General features: G+C 37.9%; 1 protein-coding gene across 3 annotated transcripts in view; it reads right to left on the reverse strand.

Moving 5' to 3' along the window:
- The window catches only part of tbc1d14 (TBC1 domain family, member 14), a 135,764-nt gene that overhangs the window by 25,885 nt on the left and 82,841 nt on the right, over positions 1 to 27,038 (reverse strand). For all 3 annotated transcript variants that reach the window (XM_039751436.1, XM_039751435.1, XM_039751437.1), the window contains 2 exons: positions 13,592 to 13,674; positions 3,829 to 3,946 (listed from right to left, as the gene is read on the reverse strand). In XM_039751436.1, coding sequence (XP_039607370.1) covers positions 3,829 to 3,946; positions 13,592 to 13,674 — 201 coding nt within the window. The remainder of the gene's footprint in view (positions 1 to 3,828; positions 3,947 to 13,591; positions 13,675 to 27,038) is intronic.

Consider the following 27,038-nt stretch of genomic DNA (forward strand, 5'->3'; position numbering starts at 1 on the left):
TGAATAAGGCAAATAAGGCTTTCTCTCCTTCTGTTATGAATGAACTACTGACTTTTACGTATGTATTATTTTTATTAAGCTGAGGTTGATTGCTAAGTTGAATTCCAGGCCTGGTAAATATTGTAATATTTAATCAAAACTCTATCCATATTCTTGCTCTAATAAAGCATTATCATATATTTTTTTACCACTGAGCTAAAAACTGATGAATCAAAACGCACAATTTTTAATATTAGTCTCTGGAAAACGCTATAAAACACGTTATGTCTGTGGACATACAGTTGTGCCTGAAAGTTTGTGAACCCTTTAGAATCTATATATATAATTGACTAAGTCGCCTGATCATGGGGTACGCACGACAGAGGCCATGGGATACGCATGACAGAGACCATGGGATATGCACGACAGAGCCATGCCCGCCAACTCAGAGCCCCACCCACCAAATCTAACCCTCCCCCCACGTCATGGGATATGCACGACAGAGCCCCGCCCGCCAACTCTAACCCTCCTCCCGTGTGCACCTTCGCTCTCGAGGACTTATCCCTACCGACGAAGTAACTTTCACCAGCGTTGACTCCATCGTCACAGACGATCCTACTGATCAACTTTCATTCCCCAAAGAATTTCTTAACAGTCTTACTAATCCCTCTGGCATGCCTACGCATAAACTCAAAATTAAAATTGGTTCAGTCATCATGCTTCTCAGAAACCTCATGCCAGCAAAAGGTCTCTGTAATGGCACTAGACTTTCTGTTACCAACATTCACCGCAATGTACTGGAGTATAAAACTATTGCAGCTGCTACCTCACAAACTGTCCTTATTCCCTGGATTTCCCTGACCCCATCAGATTCAAATTTGCCTTTTACTTTTACATGCAGACAATTTCCTGTTAGATTGGCCTTTGCAATGACAATTAATAAGGCACAGGGACAAAGTTTCAAAAAGATACACGCGTATCTGCCAAAACCAGTTTTCAGTCATGGATAGTTTTATGTTGCTCTCTCCAGAGTTCTGTCTTTTCATTCACTCACAGTCATATCCTCAAACCCACCCCATTTGGACAACTGTATCTTTTAGGAAGTGTTCACCCATCAATAAATAATTTTGTGGCATATACTATGCCGCGGGTTGGCTAGTTTAGATAAAGAAAAACCAGTTAAACAAATGAGACAAAAATATTATACTCGGTCATTTATTTATTGAGGAAAATGATCGAATTTTACATATTTATGAGTGGCAAAAGTATGTGAACCTCTAGGATTAGCAGTTAGTTTGAAGGTGAAATTAGAGTCAGGTGTTTTCAATCAATGGGATGACAATCAGGTGTGAGTGGGCACCCTGTGTTATTTAAAGAACAGGGATCTATCAAAGTCTGTTCTTCACAACACGTTTGTGGAAATGTATCATGGCACGAACAAAGGAGATTTCTGAGGACCTCAGAAAAAGAGTTGTTGATGCTCATCAGGCTGGAAAAGGTTACAAAACCATCTCTAAAGAGTTTGGACTACACCAATCCACAGTCATACAGATTATGTAAAAATGGAGGAAGTTCAAGACCATTGTTACCCTCCCCAGGAGTGGTCAACCAACAAAGATCACTCCAAGAGCAAGGCGTGTAATAGTCGGAGAGGTCACAAAGGACCCCAGGGTAACTTCTAAGCAACTGAAGGCCTCTCTCACATTGGCTAATGTTCATGTCCTTCATCAGGAGAACACTGAACAACAATGGTGTGCATGGCAGGGTTGCAAGGAGAAAGCCACTGCTCTCCAAAAAAACATTGCTGCTCATCTGCAGTTTGCTAAAGATCACATGGACAAACCAGAAGGCTATTGGGAGAATTTTTTGTGGATGGACGAGACCAAAATGGAACTTTTTGGTTTAAATGAAAAGCGTTATGTTTAGAGAAGGGAAAACACTGCATTCCAGCATAAGAACCTTATTCCATCTGTAAAACATGGTGGTATCATCATGGTTTAGGCCTGTTTTGCTGCATCTGAGCCAGAACAGCTTGCCTTCATTGATGGAACAATGAATTCTGAATTATATCAGAGAATTCTAAAGGAAAATGTCAGGACATCTGTCCATGAACTGAATCTCAAGATAAGGTGGGAAATGCATCAAGACAATGACCCTAAGCACACAAGTCGTTTTACCAAAGAATGGTTAAAGAAGAATAAAGTTAATGTTTTGGAATGGCCAAGTCAAAGTCCTGAACTTAATCCAATCGAAATGTTGTGGAAGGATTTAAAGCGAGCAGTTAATGTGAGGAAACCCACCAACATCACAGAGTTGAAGTTGTTTTGTACGGAGGAATGGGCTAAAATTCCTCTAAGCCGGTGTGCAGGAATGATCAAAAGTTACCTGGAAAGTTTAGTTGCACTTATTACTGCAAAGCAGGGTCATACCAGATTCTGAAAGCAAAGGTTCATATACTTTTGCCACAAATTCACAAATATCTAATATTCAATCATTTTCCTTAATAAATAAATGACCAAGTATAATATTTGTGTCTCATTTGTTTACCTGGTTTCTCTTTACCTACTTTTAGGACTTGAGTGAAAAATCTGATGATGTTTTAGGTCATATTTATGCAGAAATATAGAAAATTCTAAAGGGTTCATAAACTTTAAAGCACAACTATACATGACTATCAAACCCAGGTAATTTAATGTTAGGAAGGGCACTGCTGTCTATTTTTTGACTTTAAAATAACTACCATGGTAAAATGCATTTCAGTTAAGAATGGTGCAAGAGACCACCGCTTCATGTGATGTTTCATTAGGAGTGTTCACACACATATTCCACACACACACACACTCACCTACTTGCACAATTTACACGCTCTCTAAACATGAAACACTGCTGCAGTCTCTTGACTGCTGCACCCCTCACGACCAAGTCAAACATTGGAATTTTGAATAACAAGAAAGTTGATCAAAGAGATTTGAAACATTCTATTTTTAATATTCAAACTGTAAAAATTTTACTAGTTAAATTGTTTACAAATATTCTAAATTCAACTCCACTTATGAAAGGCCTAGAGCGGAGTTAAAGGAAACTATAATTCATTTTAAAAAACCTGCACAAATTAAGGTCAAACAAAGAGGAGAGTGGGATTTTTTTGCAAATACTTTACACCCTCGTTTTTGATTTTTGGTGTTGCAATTTATTACAAGCCATGGAACACATTCAATGTGACGTTTCTGCACCATGCTCAAATGCTTACTGGTACATACAGCCAATTTTGGCTTAATCTTTCCTATGCAAAATTTCTCAGGCTATATTGCCAATATTATCAAAACTGCACAAACACTGAAAAAGAGGGTAAGTACATGTGCTTGTATGTTTATCAATATAATCATATCACCATTGTAAAGGTAGTAAATACTTAGTTCCATTGAACATTCTATCCTAGCAGGTACCTGAAGTAAACCTAAAAAATCTTAAATGTTTACTTATATTAACCTTGTAATATGGTTATTGCGAACCAGGTTTAAATAAAAATGTACACTACAACCAGAATGTATTCATTAACATGAGCAAAAAGCTATATAAAAAGAAGAGGTAAAGTACATTTTATTTCCAAAAATGAAAGAAAAACTCCATGCGTTTAACTAAGCATCTCCACAAAAACTACAAATAAACTAATTAAAATTACTTATAAAGAAAGTGATTAATTTAAATACATTTTAATTGTCTTATTACTACTAATTTTTATTTTAAACTTACAAGGAAATAAAAAAATGGGATCAACATAAGAAATTCTTTTGTCTCTCATACCATCCAACTGTGTAATAGAAGGTTTAAAGTTTTTTTTAAACTTACATTTCCTCCCAGTTTGGTAAAATTTCCTGATTCCAGGTCAAGGCAGCATTTCCAATACTTTCCTCCAGCTTGCATCTTTCTTCCAATTGCTTTCTCCTCTTTTGTGCGTCTTTCAGTTCTATGTTGAAACAATGCATTGACATATACTATTACAAAGATAAAAAATATTTCAACAAATACAAAAAAAAAATTAATTTCCCCTTTGAAAATACACAGCACAAACAGGGCACTGCCCCAATTTGTTTTTGGGTACAAAAAATCTTATCCTTTTTTGTTTTTTAAATAAAGCTCATAAGCAGAAAACTTGTTATATTCCAGGAATATCTTCTTTTATAATCTAATGTCTGATACCAAAAGGAGTTAATACAACAGGAGGTACCATCTGTGTAGACTTAATGTATACAAATGTGGCAACTGAAAGGACATTCATCTCAAGCTTGCACCCACAAACATTCTTAACCAAAAGGTCTCAATCAGGCATCAATAAACAAATATGGACCCATAACTGGAAAGGGACTCGGATCCAATCAGCAGCTCACTCTGTTTAGATTTAGAAAGTTTAAACACTGTGTTTGTAGCCAGAGGCTCACCCATTCTACTTGGGTATAAAAGACTTTCCTCTCCTTGGAACTCTTGGAGCTAACCCTTGTGGAGGGCAGTGGTTGAGGTGGACCACTATCTCCAAAATCTACTCTTCCAAGCCTAAGGTCTTTTCCAGTGACTAAGCTCAACCTTGGAGAAGCTTTTTATTTAGTAACCAGTAATGGCGGATGGCATAATGATGTGCAGTGAATATACATGACTTGAGCATTCCTAGTGTTCATACTCTTCCTCTGTATGTTTAACATTAGTTTGCTCAGACGATGTGCTTGTTGCTTCCTGAGCAGCTCTTTTCAATACTTTAGCGGGCCACTTTTCTTTCATTGCCATCTTTTCACTTTAAAACTGATTTAAGTCAATGTTTGTGTTGCAATTACTTAGTACATTTTTCTTAATTTTTCACTTAAGCAGGCACATAAGTCCAATCTTTTTCAAGAATGATTTAAGATGTGAAGAGGTAGGGGAAGCGACGGCGAAGGTGGTAGGAATGAGAATGGCGCCCATACACATGCACCGAATGGCCACCTTTCTGGCTGCTGCAGAGAGTTGATTCTACAATAAAAGCCAGCTTGACAGCTTATAAATTTGAAGATCTTGCAGTCAGCTTATGTTAAATTGTTTATGTGCCTCCAATGATTTATACATTTTAAACTCTAGCATAATATATGCATGGAGTCCATGAATGAGGTGGTCTATAACTTCAATCCAGCTTGTTGGGGTGCTTGGTCATTCCTTGGCTGGCAAGTCAAATAAATCCAATATGTATCCCAATTTAATTTGTCATGGTATGACCCTACCCTTTGCTCATTTGCTTTAGCTTTCATAAAAGAACTACAACTAATTTTGTTGTTCACTGTAAAAAAATCAATAAATTCCTATAAATATAGTATTCAAATCCCACAATGAAAAGTAGTTTGACAATTACTTATTCCATACAGAGAAGGAGGTGTTACTTAATACCATTATCTATAACCAGCAAAAAAGCTACAATGCAAACACCATCACATGTTCAGCCAAAAAATGTTTTAACTCATTCAGCAGAATACAGTATTTATCATTGTTTTCTGTTTTTGGCTGAATACTTTTGATGAATGAAAATTTAATGCTTTCCTAGTTACAACATGCTTCAAGGGTATGTCATTGGTTATAAGACAGGAGTCAAACAAGACAAGATGTCAATCCACTGTACAGCATATTCATACACATATAACTTTGCTGAGGAATTCAGAGGGATACCTATTAATCATCATGAATATCTTATCCTAGATGTGGCGGAAGAACAAAGCACCCTTAAGAAATAAACATGTAAGTTCCCCATAGACAATGACTGGCTCAGCATTCAAACCAAGTTTTCTGGAGTTGAGAAATCAGTGGTAACAACCAAGTCACCATGACAATCATATTCACTCCTTTCCTTAAAATGCCCAGAATTAATCCTAGTAGATAATGAATGGCATCAAGAATTTCAGAGACTCCACTTGATATTACATTCACTTTCTGAATAATTTAATTTTAAATACAACTCTCCCAAAACATTTCTTCAGTTACCTATGAAAGAGACTTCTAAAGGACTTTTTTTTTTGTTTTCTTACCAAAAAATAATAATATTTCCAAATAATCATTTCACTATCAGGGCTTTAACAATTATTCAGACCCAGCATAGTGCTGTCCAGGATGCTACTAAATGGAACACCATTGCTTTATGCGCCATCTATTATAAATTTTCTTTATTTCCTCAAATGAAAGAACTCCATTTGACATACTATTGTATTTAAAATTTGAAAAACCTTAATTTAATCGGCTCCCATTAAAACTTCTCAAACTTTTAACTTTGTAAATTTGTATCATTTTATTAACTTCTGATTGACTTCAAAATGATGTATTCTGCCTGACCAGGAAACTAGGAGCTGGTTACATGAGACCAGAGTACAATTTTTGTTTAATTTGTTACTAGTTTCAAACTTGACTACAACTTTGCTCCAGTGCAGGTACACACTCAGTAAACAGATAAACTCTTCCTTCATTTGTCAGAATAATGAATGTATTCTGGTGATAACGAAGAAAATTACATGTAGTTGCTTCTTTCTACGTCAGAGAACTTTTATTTGAATCTAACAGCATTTGGAGAATTCAGTAATGCATTATCATTTTCATACATGCATAAAATTCTAATTTAGTATCACTGATGAAAACAGCCTATCCTGGCAGAATTATCTGTAAGGCAACAAAATAAATCCAATCAATCAATAAATATATTCACTTGGTTCACTAATTCGAAGAACTGCATCATATTAAACAAGTGGCTATTTTGCACTATTTAAATCATACATTTCTTACAGTATAAAAACACAAAAATTTAGAAGTTGAGGCTAGTAGTGGGGGGAAAAAATATACCTGTATTTTAAGTCTCTCTATTTTTAATACATCATTAATACCAGTGTTGCTGCAACTGATTGACCACAAATGAGCCACTCCAAATGACTAGATTGTTGAAGGTAAATTTGCTGATCTCAAACAAAAAACAACCAATCCTCTATGGGGTATCACATTCTGATGCACAAGCGTGGTTAAAAAAATGAAAGAAAAAAAGAGGGATAAACAAACACACTTCAAAACATCAGAATTGGCCAATTCTTGTAACAAAATATGTGAAATGTGTGATACATTATATTGACACTCGCATAGCAGTCGTCCTATATTCAGAATATACTACAGATGGCATAACTCAAACAGTTGCACTACCTCTGCAGAAATTCCAACAACACATGCTCCGCTGAAATGTGAGTATTTGGGGTATTCTGTTTTTCACAATTTAATAAGATAGAGAGGACACTATTATAAAAGATTTGCATGCAATGACAAACTGAAATTAAGCATAACAAAAAGCTGCCAAAAATGAACATTGTTTTATCCTGAATTTAATATATTCATTGACACAAACTTCAGAAAAAGAAACTGTAAAATTGAAAACTAATCATAAATCACTATGAGCTAGTGTATAAAAATACTTAATTGTCAAAGTTACATGTTAATAGCTTTTACAAATTTAAATGGAGATTTGTATAGTGGGTATAGAAAAGAATCAGCCCCTTTGAAAATATTTAGATTTTGTTGCTTTGCAGATTAGAGCAAAAACACACACAAAAATATACATACTTTTCAGCTTTATTTACTCAATGTAATATAAAACATCCAAAAATACATAAGCAACAGTTCGGAAAAAAATAAAAACTGGTAACATTTTAATTGGTAAAGGATCACCTCCCTCCATCAGTACTTAGCCCCTTTTGCTTTAATTACAGCCTTGAGTCTGTTTTGAAATATCTGTGGCAACTTTGGATATCTAGACTGAGCAATATTTGCCCACAACTAACCCTGACTTGTTTTGAAAGTGCCTTGCCCCCTATGGGAAATTGTTTGCTTTCAGTTGCACTACCAAGGACTGCATTGCTCCAGGAATCGTCGTTTTTATTCTAAACTAATTAAAATGATCACAGGTAGGAAGCCAGTTACCTAGGAATGCAATGGAGAAGGTGATTTATTTTACATGATTGAGTTTACAAGTATTGTTTGGGTACGATCCTTTTTAGCTTTATTATTATTTTTCCAAACTGGTGCTATTCTATCTTTGACTTGGATGTCACAGGCAGCATAGAGGAAAAAAAGATGAAAAAAAAGTGTTATTTTATGTTTTCATTTTAGGTTGTAAAGCAACAAAATATGAATAAAGGGTGCGATTCTTTTCTGTATACAGTAGACCCCCACAAAGTCGTGGTTCAAAGTTCATGGCCTCAGTCATTCGAGAATTTTTTCCTCAGATCCTAATTGTTAGCGGAAACCGCAAATATCCTCCACAATTTTTATGGCTTTTATCGTGGCAATACTGCACTGTAGAGAGAACAGGAAGCGACTGTAGAGGAAAATGCGGCTTGGGATGGTGAAAACAGCCAATAGAATTTGAAACTGCAACTCCCAGCAGTCCCTGTAATAGCTCTGACTGGTCTTCTGCTGAGGGTGCTGGGGTTGTTGGGGTCAAAAGTCAGCGCGGCTTTTAAAAAGGGGGCCGGTGACCAAAAGCAAAAAAGTTTTTGTAATTTGTGTTACAAGTTCATGTCTATCTGCTGTCTGTTGGGTTACCTGTACTTATTCATTTTGTCCTGTGTCTCGTGCGTCTGGATCGTCTGCCTGTGTATATGAGGACTGTAAATGGATTCATGGCCATCCTGTAAAGAAAGGAGCGCTCCTGAACCCGTCCACCAGTCTTCACCATTTCAGGAACTAGCGGTAGGACTGTCCTTACATTCCCATTCAACATGTGGATCTCTGGGCTATCTATTTTCATCAATACATTTCATCCGTTGCCGTTTTACATGATTTACTGTGTGTGTTTTGTTTGTAGTTTGTTGTATTTAATGTGTAATTGCCATAAGGGGAACAGGGATGGTATCGTTGTTTTCATTTATTTCATTATTTGCTATTTGATTAAGGGTTTTCTATGTTTCAGTGTCTGTTTGTGAGTGGGTGCAGGTCGGGCCAAGGCTGGGTGCGTCCCTGGAATCTCCACCATAAAAATAAATGCTGACGGAGAGATGAGAAGCGATTTAAGGTGGGACGGATCTACAAGTTTTTTCGTAGGCTCTGGTAATTCTAGTGTTAAACAATTCCAAAAAAATTGACAGTTATTGCACAGTGGCCAAAATATCATGATTACATTGTATCACACACTTCAGCGGATTCCTTTCTTAATTATTTCACTTTCTATTAATTGATCTGAAGCATTTTTAAAAATCTTTTAAGCAGAAGATAGCCAAATAGCTAAGTTCACCTTTAAAGAATGTATTTATACTCCATGTGCTCTAACCCAAAAGGTTAAATAGCGTTTAAATTAATTAATCCTGGGAGCCATTTAGTGGTGGAGTCACTCAGTCATAAAATGTATTGCCTGTATGGTTTCTAATGGTTGCAGCCAATCATGTTTAAGTTTACTTGTTAGGGTGATTATGCTCAGACGCTTTGACATCCATTTTGTTTACTCAGCAAACAATAGTTGATAGACCACATGATCAGAGCGACATAGCTGCATATGGCCCAATAACACATCTTTCCAATCCCTTGTGTAATAGTTTTTGTAAGTATTGTCTGTATGTATGGGCAGCACGCTGGCGCAGTGGTAGCGCTGCTGCCTCGCAGTTAGGAGACCCAGGTTCGCATCCTGGGTCCTCCCTGCGTGGAGTTTGCATGTTCTCCCCGTGTCTGCGTGGATTTTCTCCGGGCGCTCCGGTTTCCTCCCACAGTCCAAAGACATGCTGGTTAGGTGGATTGGTGATTCTAAATTGGCCTTGGTGTGTTTGTGTGTGTGTCCTGCGGTGGGTTGGCACCCTACCCAGGATTGGTTCCTGCCTTGTGCCCTGTGTTGGCTGGGATTGGCTCCAGCAGACCCCCGTGACCCTGTGTTCGGATTCAGCGGGTTAGAAAATGGATGGATGAATGTCTGTATGTATGTTGTGAAAGGGATAGTAACAACATAAACAGTTTAATCTAAAACAGTTCAGACCTCATTGCAAACAGTGCTATTGTTAGTTACTCTGGCCATTATCAGGGTATTATTTTTCATCTTCTGTATAGTATGATGGAAACGTGCTTTGTTAATGTACATGGCTAGATTATTCCAGGAGGGTTATAGTACACACACACACAAAAAAAAAAAAACCTTAAATATGGTTGAACACAGTAAAGCTGATATTTATGCTGAGGTGATGCTATAAATTATTAATTTCTACATGTTTGAAAGGAGTTGTCTAGCTGAAGTTTTATAGGAGTTTTGTATGCTAACAATACATAAGATGTAGGTGTTAAAACTAACAGGACTCCTAATATTACAGCCAAAAGCAGTAAAACATTCTATTGGTCCCACATCATTTGCAAAGCTTTGTGCAGATCTGTAAAGATTTGTGCATCATAAATTTTTAAATTGAAATTATTTTGTGTTTTAGGTCAAAAATATTTTCAGATGTGCACTATGCTTTGAAAGAAAATAATCTATAAGAATAAATTAGCACTGTTGGACTTAGACCTGCAGAAATTTGACAAATTAATTGAGCAATATGTATACAGTAACAGTACCTCTCTATTATACGAGGTGTGGCAGAAAAGTAATGAGACTGGCAACACTGCAAGCGATCTGGCAACGCTGTGCTTTTGTCCTTGATAGAGCACGTATATATCACTACCCTCCCATACCTCGGTGCGAGTTTCAACTCCTTACGTTAACGACGTGATTTTTGTGACTGCTATTAGCGAAGTTGTGTTTTTGGTTGTGCATCACGCAAAATGGAACAGCGGAATTTGGAGCAATGTTATGCCATTAAACGGCAAGTGTGACGTTTGAAAAGTTAAAACAGGCCTATGGGGAACATTCTTTATCCCGAGCCCCAAGTTTTTCGCTGGCACAAATCATTTTTGGAAGGCAGAAAACATGTTGAAGATGAACACCGTTCAGGGAGGACTTCAACTTCGAAAACCAATGAAAATATCGAATGTGTTAACACTCTTGTGAGATCAGACCGTTGTTTAACATTAAGAATGTTGAGTGAACAATTAAATTTGAACAGATTTACCGTTCATCAAATTTTGACTGAACATTTGCACAGGCGAAAGGTCTGTACCAAAATGGTGCCGAAAAACTGCCCTCTCCATAACAGTATTTTTGACCTCAAAAGCCATTCCTGTGGTTTCTCAGCCCCCTTATTCACCTGACCTCAGTCCGTGTGACTTTTTCCTAAACTGAAAAATGTCCTCAAAGGACGTCATTTCGGGACTTTAGAAAACATCCAAAAGAGAGTAACGGACATGCTGAAGACCATACCGGTTAAAGACTTCCAGCGCTGCTACCAACAGTGGGAACAACGTCTCCATCAGTGTGTAGCTGCCCAAGGGAACTACTTTGAAGGGGATAACATTGATGTTTGAAAAAAATAAAAACTTTGGTAAATAAAAAAACTCAGTCTCATTACTTTTCTGCCACACCTCGTAATAAAAAAAATCATGGGTCGAGACGTGATCTTCTCGGAAAGACACATTGACGTTCCGCGAGACTAGACTTTACAACCTTTGTAAGCAAGACCCTTGAGACGGTGACTTTTGCACGTCACGCCCTACTTACAAACAATTTAAAACACGATCACGGACATGTAACCTATCAGTTGTTTGAATGCTTTTGGCAGACACACTTCATGAGCTCAAAGATCTTAAAAAATTTTATACGTTCTAGATGGCACATCAACGACTAAGAAAAATTGCCCACACCAAGTGGAATTGAAAACCTTGTAGGTCTAATCGGGGACAGAAATAAAACACTTCATAAAGATGTTCAAAAAACGTTGACACGATACACATGCAGAGCAGGTTAAAGATTATGAAAGCAATGGAATTCGAAAGGCTCAAAAAAAAAAAAAAATTATGCTGGCGCAATACACATGTAGTACACATGCAAGTAAAAGAATATGAAAGTAGTAAAATTCAGAATTATCAAAAAAAAAGAAAGATCACATTAGCACAAACAGAAATGATTACTTGGTGAAATAACGGAACAGCAAAAAGAGATTGAATACAGTAATCCCTCCTCGATCGCGGGGGTTGCGTTCCAGAACCCCCCGCGATAGATGAAAATCCGCAAAGTAGAAACCATATTTGGATAGTTATTTTTATATATTTTAAACCCTTATAAACTCTCCCACACTGTTAACATTATTAGAGCCCTCTAGACATGAAGTAACACCCTTTAGTCAAAAGTTTAAACTGTGCTCCATGACAAGACAGAGATGACAGTTCTTTCTCACAATTAAAAGAATGCAAATATATCTTTTCGTCAAAGGAGTGTCTGCATCAGGAGAAGAGAATTTAAGAGAGCGCGAGCAAACAATCAAAAAGTCCTTTTAAGTTTCCCGAAGCACCACAATAAAGCGGCATTTTTCAGAGGAGCGTCAGTATCTTCTAAGCAAACAGCCTCTGTGCAAACAGCCCCTCTGCTCAAATCTCCTTCGTCAGGCGCAGAGAACGTCAGAGAGAGAGAGAGCAAGATTAAAGCAACAATCAAAAAATCAATATGTGTGCTTTTGTGCTTTTAAATATGCCGAACACCGCAATAAAGCGGCATTTTTTAGAGGAGCGTCAGTATCTTTTAAGCAAACAGCCTCTGTGCAAAAAGCACCTCCGCTCACACCCCCTCCGTCAGGCGCAGAGAATGTCAGAGAGGGTGAGAGAGAGGCAGAGATAAGCAAACAATCAAGCAGTCAAAAGAATAATCAAGCATATCTTATAGCATTGAGGAGTTTTAGTTAATAGGTAATACATGCTCTGATTGGGTAGCTTCTAAGCCATCTGCCAATAGCGTCCCTTGTATGAAATCAACTGGGCAAACAAACTGAGGAAGCATGTACCATAAATTAAAAGACCCATTGTCCGAAAAAATTTGCGAACCAGCGAAAAATCCGTGATATACTGTATATTTAGATATGCTTACATTTAAGATCCGCGATAGAGTGAAGCCGCGAAAGTCGAAGCGCGATATAGAGAGGGATTACTGTATATGGACATAGGTGATAAGTCAGAAGTATGTAGTCATTGTAAGGCTTTAAAGTTTAAGTCGAAGACTTGTAGATTGTCAAATTTGTGTTGCCATCAGGAAAAAGTAGTGCTGCCTCCCAATGAAGAGGCGAATCTGTGAGAATTAAAAGATTTGTTGTTTGGTGAAAGTGAAATCCACAAACAGTACAGGCAAAATATCCAAGTCTACAATAAACTTTTTACAATCACATCATTCAATGCTCAAAATGTGGATTTACACAATAATGCACCAAACGCTATGAGAATCTGTGGTCTCACAACAATTAAAGCTATGACAAGTTTAATTTCAAAGAAACCACAATTTGGTTAGGATTATAATTATGACCACGGAGAAGCGATGTGACATAGAATCAAAAGAGCAGGTAACAATTCCCATGAAAAAAATCTCTACATTATATATCTGGATAACCAAACCCAGGGGTGGGCGAGCGAATCGAACAGGGGGTGGAGTCCCCTAGTTGTATAAAAAATAATTTATATCAAGTTTTAAAAACAGATTCAGCAATGTGTACATTGCAAATATTTTTTTTTGACAAACCTCTCTTCTTTGCTTGAGCCACCATTTCTTCATATTGCTGTCTGTGTTTCTGAGCTTCTTCTGCTGGTTTTGCTGGGAGATTTCTGAAATAAAAAAACAGATTGGTAACATGGTAATGTGTGGTAGAAATCAACATCTTAATTAAAAAAGCAACTTATCCTCTAATAGGACAAACCAGTAATCAGGCAAAAGAAAAGCTGTTCATTGTATTTTTAACTAGCAAAATACCCGCGCTTCACAGCGGAGAAGTAGTGTGTTAAAGAAGCAATGAAAAAGAAAACAATTTAAAAATAACGTAACATGATTGTCAATGTAATTGTTTTGTCACTGTTGTGAGTGATGAGTGTTGTTGTCATATATATATATATATTTATACACACACACACACACACACATAAACATATATATATATATATATATATCTATACATATACACATATATACATACATATATATATCTACACATACATATAAACACACACAAATACATACACACACACACACATATATACACACAAATACATATATATATACATACATACACACACACATATATAAACATATATATACATATACATACATATCTACATATACACACACACAGCTATTTCGTATCAGTGCAATACGCTGCTTGTTAAAACGGATAACTCCCGCTCTTACGTGCAAGTCTGCGTGGATATTATGAACTATCGTATTTGTTCAAGTTCTATTTAAATTTTAAATAGAAGGAATTTTTATTTAGTCGACAGAAATATCTTTGGTAGGAATGGTAAAAACAGACAGGAATATTATTCTGAATAAATCAACTCAAACCTTAAACAACTTATAATATTTTAATCTCCATAAAAATATATCCTGTCTAAATTATACAAGTTAGAAATAAAGTAAACGTTAAAAGAACAAACATTCAAATTTCTTTACTCTTATGTAATTTTATATAAAAATAAACTTAGATTTTAAATATCCCAAAAGATTTTGCTCTCCATAAAAATATATCCTGTCAAAATTATACAAATTCAAATATGAACATGCTGCATAACAAAACCTGGAAATATAAATAAAATGTGTTCCTTTCAGCAATAACAAATCAAATCATTCAGTTGTCTTTGCTCATATGTCATTTTAGAGCTGGACGCCTGGCATCTTTTTGGCCACAAGTTCGTTTATGTTTGGTGTGAGGTTCTGTGTTGTGGAGATTCTCAGGATGGATTGCAGGTGCTCATCAGTGAGGCGACTCCTGTGTGCTGTTTTGTTAGTCTTTATCACTGAGAAGAGCTTCTCACACAGATATGTGCTACCAAACATGCACAAGGTTCGAGCCGCATGTGGGCGGACTTTTTTTGTTCTTCAAAGTCACCAAAGCGCCGTGCAAACTCAGTGCGCAGTGCGCTCAGTTTATCAGCAAAGTGCGTGTTTGGGAACACCGTAGTGACGACTTGGTTTAACATTACTTGGCAACAGGGAAAGTGGGGCAAGGTGCACTGGTGCATTTGTGTCTCCCATAAAAGCAGCTTCACTTGAAATCACTTTGTGATTGTGCACGGTTAAAGCGTCCGCTGAAGTGTCAGATTCTTATTTAATTATGCTGCTTTCTGTATCTTCTGCATTGCATTCAGGTTACCCTGATGTTTTGTCTCATAGTGCCGTCTTAGATTAAATTCTGTAATTACAGCCACATTAGCTCCACAAATGAGACACACGGGTTCAGTAAACATATACTCAGCCTCCCATCGGTTTTAAAGGCTCTATTTTCAGAATCAACTTTTCTCTTCAGCATCGTGAGCTAGCTTCGCAATAACTTGCAGCATCATAAGGTAGACTTGATTAACGCGTAAGTGTTCGGCAAGGCAGCTGAAGCGCTGCATTATGGGATCTGTAGTTTATTGTGTTACCAGCGCTTCATATACCGGGCTTTAATAACAATAATACAGTATATAAAATGATCTCGCGGGCGGATATAATTACGCCGGGCGGATGTGGCCATTGAGTTTGACACATATGGACTAAATAGAACTTGAAAAGATATTTTTTCAAATGTGATCGCAATTCAGATAGAGTTGGCGGCCTGCATGCCTCAATAAGTCATCCTCCCTCGCTCTTACTTTTTACCGTTCATCTAATGAATACACTGAGTATGGCTTTACCAAAACAATCATTGATGGCGAATAAAGTATCCATTATTCGAGTATGTAGATCGGGATATATATATATACTGCTCAAAAGAATTAAAGGAACACTTTTAATCAGAGTATAGCATAAAGTCAATGAAACTTATGGGATATTAATCTGGTCAGTTAAGTAGGAGAGGGTTGTTAATCAGTTTCAGCTGCTGTGGTTTTAATGAAATTAACAACAGATGCACTAGAGGGGCAACAATGAGATGACCCCCAAAACAGGAATGGTTTAACAGGTGGAGGCCACTGACATTTTTCCCTCCTCATCTTTTCTGACTGTTTCTTCACTAGTTTTGCATTTGGCTACAGTCAGTGTCACTACTGGTAGCATGAGGTGATACCTGGACCTACAGAGGTTGCACAGGTAGTCCAACTTCTCAGGATGGCACATCAATACGTGTCATTGCCAGAAGGTTTGCTGTGTCTCCTGCACAGTCTCAAGGGCATGGAGGAGATTCTAGGAGACAAGCAGTTACTCTAGGAGAGCTGGAGAGGGCCGTAGAAGGTCCATAACCCATCAGCAGGACCAGTATCTGCTTCTTTGGGCAATGAGCACTGCCAGAGCCCTACAAAATGACCTCCAGCAGGCCACTGGTGTGAATGTCTCTGACCAAACAACCAGAAAGACTTCATGAGGGTGACCCAAGGGCCCCATGTCCTCTAATGGGCCCTGAGCTCACTGCCCAGCAGCATGCAGCTCGATTGGCATTCGCATAGAATACCAGAATTGGCAGATGCACCACTGGTGCCCTGTGCTTTTACAGATGAGAGCAGGTTCCCCCTGAGCACGTGACAAAAGTGAAAGGGTCTGGAGAAGCCATGGAGAACATTATGCTGCCTGTAACATCATTCAGCATGAGCAGTTTGGTGGTGGGTTAATGATTGTCTGGGGAGGCATATCCATGGAGGTCACACAGACCGCTACAGGCTTGACAAAGGCACCTTGGCTGCCATTAGGTATCAGGATGAAATCCTTGGACCCATTGTCAGACCCTATGCTGGTACAGTGGCTCCTGGTGCACGACAATTCCTGGCCTCATGTGATGAGAGTATGCAGGCAGTTCCTGGAGGATGAAGGAATTGATACCATTGACTGGCCACCACAATTTCCTGACCTAAATCAATAGAACACCTCTGGGACATTATGTTTTGGTCCATCCAATGCCACCAGGTTGCACCTCAGACTGTCCAGGAGCCCAGTGATGCCCTGGTCCAGATCTGGGAGGAGATCCCCACAACACCATCTGTCATCTCATTAGAAGCATGCACCGATGTTGTCAGGCATGTATACAAGAACACAGGGGCCATACAAAGTGCTGCGTACAATTTTGAGTTGCTGCAATTAAATTTTGGCAAAATGGACTAGCCTGCCACATAATTTTTCACTCTGATTTTTGGGGCGTCTTTGAATTCAGGGCTCTGTAGGTTGATCATTTTCATTTCCATCAAACGATGTGGCATCCTTTTGTTCCTAACACATTACCCAGTCTATATCAGTATAGATATCCAGGAGGATTTCTTTTTCCCATTGAGATCTGATGTGTTTTCAAAGTGTTCCTTTAATTTTTGAGCAGTTTATATATACATATATATATACCCGCGTATCTCAGTGGAGAAGTAGTGTGTTAAAAAAGCTAGAAAAAGAAAAGGGAACATTTTAAAAATAACGTAACATGACTGTCAATATACAGTATTTGTTTTGTGAGTGTTACTGAGTGTTGCTGTCATCAAGGATTTGATTATCATTATTTCTTTCAATCAGGTTCGTATTTGTAGGATGTGTTGTGTTCAAGTTACATTCCGTGTTTGTCAATCGTTGTAAAGATGACAGGTTTCATTCATCGAATCGTTTCTTACTGCATCAATAAACAGCTCGTCTTCTTCTTTATCTGAGACCTGACACACTGCATGCACGGGTTTTTTTTACACTGTCTTCCTTTAGCGGGGCATTGACTTCTTCCAACGTGTGCTTTGTTTCCGTAGTAGCTGGATTTATGAATATGCTTGTATGTATCAAACGCTTCATATTTTTTGCTGCCTTTTCAATTGTGTAATTCGGTTTTTGTTCAGCGCTCTTTGGAATTGTTGCTTTTTATCTGTGCACTGCGTCAGTTCACGTGAGCCACTCGGTGTACATGCATCGAAGGTTCCCAGCTGTGCTGGTGCCATCTTGTGCTATGTCCATGGCTGTATTTAATGTTACCTTAGTCCTGGCACTTAAAACTTTCTCTCGCAGTTTTGCTGAGTTTGTGTCAAACACCACCCTGACCATCTCATCTTCCTCTCCATAAGCACAGTCCTTCACCCGTGAATATTTACCCATGGCAATTTGCTATTGGATTGCCGCTGACGGACGGCCTTATATGGGCAGGCACTAAATTACAAACGCCAGCAGCAGCCTGTCTATGAACTTAATTTAAAGTGTAGGTTTACATCGTGCTTTGTTTCTGAAGTAGCAGAACTCATGAATATGGTTGTATATGTCACTCGCGCTTCTTATTGTTTAAGCTGCCTTCTCAATTATATAATGCATGTTTTCTTGCGCTTTTTGAGGTCTTCCTGGTTTTTTTTATGTACTGCGTGATTACGTGGGAGGCGTGATGATGTCACACGAAACTCCGCCCCCACGGCATTGAAGCTCATCTCCATTACAGCAAATGGAGAAAAACAGCTTCCAGTTATGACCATTACGCGTAGAATTTCGATATAAAACCTGCCCAACTTTTGTTAGGAAGCTGTAAGGAATGAACCTGCCAAATTTCAGCCTTCCACCCACACGGGAAGTTGGAGAGAGAGAGAGTGTGTGTGTGTGCTTTGCCTTTTATTAGTATAGATTACTCCTCAGTGAAATGCCTTAGATGGAGCATTCTTCAAAAGCAGTCTGTTACAGAATCATCACAGAATGACAGGAGAAGCTCATACTGACAGCTGAATTTACATAACAGGGCTGATTAATGCTTACATATCATACGCTGATTGGTTAAAAGACTGCAGTGTTTAGAATAGAGCACAACCAGCATAAATAAAAGACTTTCTCCATTATACCTTTGTTCCTCAATATCTCTTAGTTTAGACATTACCCTTGAAATCTCTGTTAATGTGACAACTGTCCAGTTTTATTGCTTACAGAACATCTGCTGATCTGTTAATCATACATTTGGTGTATTACATCAACCTGCGCCTGGAACATTCTTGTTTTTGTTGTTCACTTGACCTTTATCTGGTTTCCAACATATATTAACCTTCTTATACTTCTAAGAAGGCAAAACACTATCCTAAATGACTATGTGAGCCCTAAGTCTAATTTTTCTTCCACAAATGATCTTGTAACACTATAGGAAAAATATGACCTTTAAATAGACAAATTGTAATGTTTTTTCCACAAGACAGTAGTAGTCAATGTAATATGAAAAATGCAGAAACTATGTATTTTGGTCAACATTTTTTTCCAGTCTTTTACTAATGGTAAATCCAACTATTTAACCATCAATTTCAAAACCACTTTATTCCAACTCAAGCCTGCAGAAAACTAGAGCTGCAACTAACAATTTGGAAAATGAATTGTTTTGAGTAATCTGACTTTAAAAATTGCAACATTTACGCTTGAGCTGGGCGGTATAACCAAAATTCTATATCACAGTATTTTTCAAAGTCTTTTACCGGTTTCACAGTATTCTACGGTATTTTTTCCCCATGTATGAGTGGATGTTAACCATATTTTCCACTGCAATTACCGACAAAGACTGGCTAAGAATAACCTATTCCACTGTCATGAGAATTGTACACTGTACAGAAAAAAAAAACAAAAACATTTTGATGTGCACACAAGTATTAATACAGGTTTGCATGGCCCCAAAAAGTGATAGTTTTCAAGGGGGTGACACTAATGAAGAGAAGGAATCACACTGCATGACAGCTGCAGTCAAAACAGACCTTTTTATTGAACAAATTCTGCAAATAAGATAACATTTTAACATATTTTCAACCATCCAAAGAGGCACTTAGACTTAGTAAAATATTCAGAGGTGCTTGTCAAAAGTTGTATTACACTGAACATGTCTTAGAAAAGGAATAGTGAATATTTTTTGAAAAAAAAAAACTACACTATGTTAACAATGTCTGTCCACTGACACTTTAAGTGACTTCAATAATTAAACTGCATAATATTTAAACAAATAAATAATAACAATAAAATAAATAGTGCAACTTCCTGTAATAATACTATTACTTCAAGACTAGGTGCATTACACAGTATTCACCAAATAAAAATATAATAAACAAAAGTGCAACTTGATATATACATATCTATACTAATAAAAGGCAAAGCCCTCACTCACTCATCACTAATTCTCCAACTTCCCGTGTGGGTGGAAGGCTGAAATTTGGCAGGTTCATTCCTTACAGCTTCCTTACAAAAGTTGGGCAGGTTTTATATCGAAATTCTACGCGTAATGGTCATAACTGGAAGCTGTTTTCTCCATTTGCTGTAATGGAGATGAGCTTGAACGCCGTGGGGAGTTTCGTGTGACATCATCACGCCTCCCGTAATCACGCAGTACATAGAAAACCAGGAAGACCTCGAAAAAGCGCTGAAGAAAACATGCATTATATAATTTAGAAGGCAGCGAAACAATAAGAAGCGGCGGTGACATATACAACCATATTCATGAGTTCTGCTACTTGAAACAAAGCCGATGTAAACCTACACTTTAAATTAAGTTCATAGACAGGCTGCGCTGGCGTTTGTAATTTAGTGCCTGCCCATATAAGGCCGTCCGTCAGCGGCAATCAATAGCAAACTCCACTAAATATTCACGGGTGAAGGACTGTGCTTATGGAGAGGAAGACGAGATGGTCAGGGTGGTATTTGACACAAACTCGGCGAAACTGCGAGAGAAAGTTTTAAGTGCCAGGACTAAGGTAACATTAAATACAGCCATGGACATAGCGAGATGGCACCAGCACAGCTGGGAACCTTCGATGCATGTACACCGGCGGCTCACGTGAACTGGCGCGTGCACAGATAAAAGCAACAGTTCCAAAGGCTGAACAAAACCGAATTACACAATTGAAAAGGCAGCAAAAATATGAAGCGTCTGATAAGCATATTCATAAATCCAGCTACTGCGGAAACAAAGCACCGGTGGAAAAAGTCAATGTCCGCTAAAGGAAGACAGTGTAAAAAACCCGTGCATGCAGTGTGTCAGGTCTCAGATAAAGAAGAAGCGAGCTGTTTATTGATGCAGTAAGAAACGAATCGATGAATGAAACCTGTCATCTTTACAGCGATTGACAAACCGGAATGTAACTTGAACACAACACATCCTACAAATACGAACCTGATTGAAAGAAATAATGATAATCAAATCCTTGATGACAGCAACACTCAGTAACACTCACAAAACAAATACTGTATATTGACAGTCATGTTCGTTATTTTTAAAATGTTCCCTTTTCTTTTCTAGCTTTTTAACACACTACTTCTCCGCTGCGATCTGCGGGTATATATATATGTATATATATATCCCGATCTACATACTCGAATAATGGATACTTTATTAGCCATCAATGATTGTTTTGGTAAAGCCATACTCAGTGTATTCATTAGATGAGCGGTAAAAAGTAAGGCGAGGGAGGATGACTTATTGAGGCATGCAGGCTGTAGTCTTGCGTCAACTCTATCTGAATTGCGATCACATTTGAAAAAATATATCTTTTCAAGTTCTATTTAGTCCATATGTGTCAAACTCAAGGGCCACGGGCCACATCCGGCCAGTGTAATTATATCCGGCCCGAGATCATTTTATATACTGTATTATTGTTATTAATGGCCGGGTATATAAGCGCTGGTAACACAATAAACTACAGATCCCATAATGCAGCGCTTCAGCTGCCTTGCGAACTTACGCGTTAATCAAGTCTACCTTATGATGCTGCAAGTTATTGCGAAGCTAGCTCACCGATGCTGAAGAGAAAAGTTGATTCTGAAAATAGAGCCTTTAAAACCGATGGGAGGCTGAGTATATGTTTACTGAACCCGTGTGTCTCATTTGTGGAGCTAATGTGGCTGTAATTACAGAATTTAATCTAAGGCGGCACTATGAGACAAAACATCAGGGTAACCTGAATGCAATGCAGAAGATACAGAAAGCAGAATAATTAAATAAGAATCTGACACTTCAGCGGACGTTTTACCCGTGCACAATCACAAAGTGATTTCAAGTGAAGCTGCTTTTATGGGAGACACAAATGCACCAGTGCACCTTGCCCCACTTTCCCTGTTGCCAAGTAATGTTAAACCAAGTCGTCACTACGGTGTTCCCAAATCGCACTTTGCTGATAAACTGGCGCACTGCGCACTGAGTTTGCGGCGCTTTGGTGACTTTGAAGAACAAAAAGTCCGTCTACATGCGGCTCGAACCTTGTGCATGTTTGGTAGCACATATCTGTGTGAGAAGCTCTTCTCAGTGATAAAGACTAACAAAACAGCACACAGGAGTCGCCTCACTGATGAGCACCTGCAATCCATCCTGAGAATCTCCACAACACAGAACCTCACACCAAACAGAAACGAACTTGTGGCCAAAAAAGATGCCAGGCGTCCAGCTCTAAAATGACATATGAGCAAAGACAACTGAATGATTTGATTTGTTATTGCTGAAAGGAACACATTTTATTTATATTTCCAGGTTTTGTTATGCAGCATGTTCATATTTGAATTTGTATAATTTTGACAGGATATATTTTTATGGAGAGCAAAATCTTTTGGGATATTTAAAATCTAAGTTTATTTTTATATAAAATTACATAAGAGTAAAGAAATTTGAATGTTTGTTCTTTTAACGTTTACTTTATTTCTAACTTGTATAATTTAGACAGGATATATTTTTATGGAGAGCAAAATATTATAAGTTGTTTAAGGTTTGAGTTGATTTATTCACGAATAATATTCCTGTCTGTTTTACCATTCCTACCAAAGATATTTCTGTCGACTAAATAAAAATTCCTTCTATTTAAAATTTAAATAGAACTTGAACAAATCGATAGTTCATAATATCCACGCAGACTTGCGTAAGCGGGAGTTATCCGTTTTAACAAGCAGCGTGTTGCACTGATACTGAAATAGCTGTGTGTGTATATATGTAGATATGTATGTATATGTTTGTGTGTATATTTTATATATATATATATATATATATATATATGACAACAACACTCATTACTCACAACAGTGACAAAACAATTACATTGACAATCATGTTACGTTATTTTCAAAATGCTTCCTTTTCTTTTTCATTGCTTCTTTAACACACTACTTCTCCGCTGCGAAGCGCGGGTATTTTGCTAGTAAATAATAAAACTGCAACTTGCATTTATAATGCTTTGTGGTATAGCCCAACGTAAGCATATTAGGGCCACAGTGAAGAAAAAAAAACTATATGTCGAGAATAAAGTCAACATGTTGACTTTATTCTCAACATTTTCACTTTAATCTTGAAGCATATGTCGAGATTAAAGTCGACATTTCCACTTTATTCTCATAGTTTATTTTCTCATCAAAGTAGAATGTCGTAAACTAAATTTCACCCTAAAATCAATGTTTAATTTACTAGATTTTCTCAAACCCCGTCATAAGTTAATATAGCACATTAAATAATTTGTTTTGTGTTCCCTGACCTAGTTGTTAATCGCTACGCGCTTCTTAAACTGACTTCCTCCGCACTAAGAGGAGGCGCAGGTAGGGATCGCCGCACAGAATCCATTCACTTCATGATGCTCCTGCTCTCTAAAAATTTAGAATGCCAAGATAAATACTTGATATCATTTTCATGATGAAATGCATTAAAGCAGGTATTAAACATGCACGGTAGCGAGGAGATAGTGCTGCACCCTCGCAGTAAGGGGTCCCCTGGTGTACATTCACTGTAGAGAACTTTATGGCAGGTGTGACAAGGCTTCAAAAAACTGGATGTATGAATGGGTATCGCACAAGTTTAACTTAAATATTGTGCAAATGTTGGGTTCGTGACCTGGTGGTCGGAGACATGAACATGGAAATCAATGGATGTTCTTCTGAGCAGGCTTTCTTTATTGCATGCATGCTCTCTCTATCTGATGTACCAAACCCCGAGTTCCTATCCTTTTTCTTTCTCCACATAACCAATCACCACACGATAAACGTCTTTGTGAAATTAAAACTAGTTATAAACTTAGACTACGGAGCGTTCAGAGCTTTAAAAAAATATTCGTTATACATGTTTAAATATGCCATCCTTTCAGTATTGCCCCCATTCCAGCAAGCATTGTGTGCAAGGTTGGAGCAAATCCTGAACGAGGCATCAGCACATCGCAGGGTGAATACGAGTAACACATACACACTAGCTGGGTCAATATAGCATAACAAAACCCCACATCCTAGAGGACTTTGAAAGGAAACTGAAGCACGTCAAGTGGTGGCTCTGAGGCTAAGGATCTGCGCTGGTATCCTGAAGGTTGCCGTTTCGAATACCAGTCACGGCAAAAAGAGATCCTACTCTGCTAAGCCCTTGAGCAAGACCCTTAACCTGTAATTGCTCCAGGGGCACTGTACAATGGCTGGCCCTGCGCTCTGACCCCAAGGGGTATGCGAAAACTAACAAATTCCTAATACAAGAAGTTGTATAAAGCGAAATAAAGAACAAAGAAAAAAAACAAAAAAAACACCACCAGAAAAACAACCAAATTCAAAGCAGGGAACACCCGGGACCCCTTTTCTGCGAAGCAGCAGTGCAACCTCCATACCACCGCGCCCCCACATGATTAATACATGGTTTAATGCATTTCATCATGAAAATTATATCAAGCACTTCATATTCTATATGTTCAGGGAACAAGAATATAATATGCTAATAGAACAGCAGCACTTTCACAACAGGTGGCTTGCAAGATTTCTGACTTTAGCTGTAGTGCGTTGTAGCTGAGGGACGGCAGCCTGGTTAGTGAGTCATGCAATAGTTTAAATGAGAAGACTGCAGGTATATGCCACTATGGTGCCCAAGATTTCATATTCTTTACAATGCAGTTTTAGGTGGCTCACTATCCTTACAACAATTGCTCACTGTGTCCACACAAATTGGAATTCATCTGAGACTTTGGTTGGTTTGCCCGTTTTAAAGTGTCCCTGAAGTCACTCATATGAGTGATGGAACATCAGCTTATATGGTGTGCGACTGATTCCCAGGCCAAGGCAACCTGTCAACAATGTTGCAATATTTTTCATTCACCAACCATTTTCATAACCTGCTTATTGTGGGCAGTGTCTCAGGGCAGCTGAAGCACATCTTTGTGGTACTCTATTTTATATAACCAATAAAAGATTTGGGCACTGGAGAAGTGGCAGAGTGGCAGTACTTGTTTGGTTGTGCATAATGGTGACTGAAGTGGGCCTGTACCAGTGGCGTTCGAAGCTTCATGGGGATCACCCTCTCCCTTCGATATCATATACTAATATACACGCACCACAACCTCCAAGAGGGATCCCCACCAGTGTGCCATGCAAAAATAACTAATTGGAACGTTCAATTTTTTTTTTTTCCTGCAGCCATGTCGTTTGCATACATAAGCAAAATCAAAATATGTACTACAGTCAAGCCTAAAAAAAAGTACAATTTTTTACTATAATGCATGCAAGTCACTTTTTTTGCTCCAAAGATGGTAGAAAGAACTGAAGACTCCCTGTTTGAGTGAGTAAAAGTAATTTGTAACTTCAAGTTTCCCGTTGGAAGACATTCTTTCATATCAATTTTAGTAAACAGAATGTTAAAGTTTTCTGACAATATGGCACTAACATTTGTAGAATTTTAAATGAACCTGTAACGAGTTACCATTGAATCATTGTAATACTACCAACTATGACTTTGTGTGCTTAGCTGCAGCAACCTGTGAGATAACAAAACTAACTCCTGCATTCTGAGCTAATATGGCCCAGATACCATTCCCTCACCACCTTGTGTAGACATTGCTGCGGCACATGGGTAGAGCAGGTAATTATTCCTAAGCCTCTCTTTCTTTCTCTCCAAGCATAGCACCCCACATAATGGTATCGAAAATTGATGTTTTGAAATGACAATGTGAACTTTTAAGGCATCACACAGCCCTAGTGTATGTTCACTTTTGTAAATGTGATAAACAGATAATTACATGTTAAATAGAGTAACACTGCTTTGAAGAAAAAAAAATGGAATATGGCTCTCCTAAAGTAAAAATATAGTATGCCAGCTATTCAGTACAAGTAAAAAACACCATTTAAGAGTCCCAAACTGAGCACTCTTTTAATTATGAATATTTAATATGAAAGCCTATGAAATTCCATCTCTCATATAAAATTCGCATTGCATTCTATGTAACTTTTGTATTAATGTTTTAATGAAAAGTATAAGGCATTTTAGATGTGAATATCTAACAATTAAAATTTTCAGCGTATGAACATCTAATAACTGCACATCAATATATGATTTTTTTAATAATGGGTGTTATTACAGTAGCTGCAAAGGCCTTGACTGTGGTTTGATTTTGAGGCAGGATGATTATCATGTGGGGTTTGGAAATTATCCTTGTATTTACATGGCTACTCAGACAATAGAATGTTTATGAATAGATACTGTAGATATGATAATGCCCAAAAATGATGTCTCAGTTTTATTTACTCAGAATGACAATGGAATCCTAACTTGGATTTTTTTTGAAGAGCATGGATACATATACAGCAAAATACAATAACAACTATTTGTAAGTATGTATGGCTGTTAACCTTATGACTTTATACTAATGCAAGTGGTAAAAGTTCTAAATTGACAAAAAGCAAGCAAGAAAAAAGAAGCTTGGTAGGATGGTAGAGGTGTTTATTAATACTGTTTACCTGTCTAAGTCTATGTATGCACTGTTTCATCTGAAAATACAGCTATATGCTTTTAAGTATTCTGTGCCACCTTGAGCACCCTGTGGAGTACTTCTTCTGAACGTTAAAGATGCCATGCCACAATGTTATGCAGCCAGTGAAGTGAGCATGGACCCCACTTTATACCTATAGAGGCAGATGATCAGAAATAGACATAATGAATTAAGAGTAGTAAAGAGCCTTCATGATAACTACAATGTGCTATGCCTACTTCAGGTCATCTACCACTGTTATACCCTCTCAAAAGTATACCTTCCAAAGTGGAGTGTGGCCTGCCTCCTGAAATCCATGGCCATCTCCGGTATTAATGGGTGAGACTGCCATTTCAGCACCACTA

The sequence above is a fragment of the Polypterus senegalus genome, chromosome 4 (genome assembly GCF_016835505.1).
Source record: "Polypterus senegalus isolate Bchr_013 chromosome 4, ASM1683550v1, whole genome shotgun sequence".
Classification (NCBI taxonomy): domain Eukaryota; kingdom Metazoa; phylum Chordata; class Cladistia; order Polypteriformes; family Polypteridae; genus Polypterus; species Polypterus senegalus.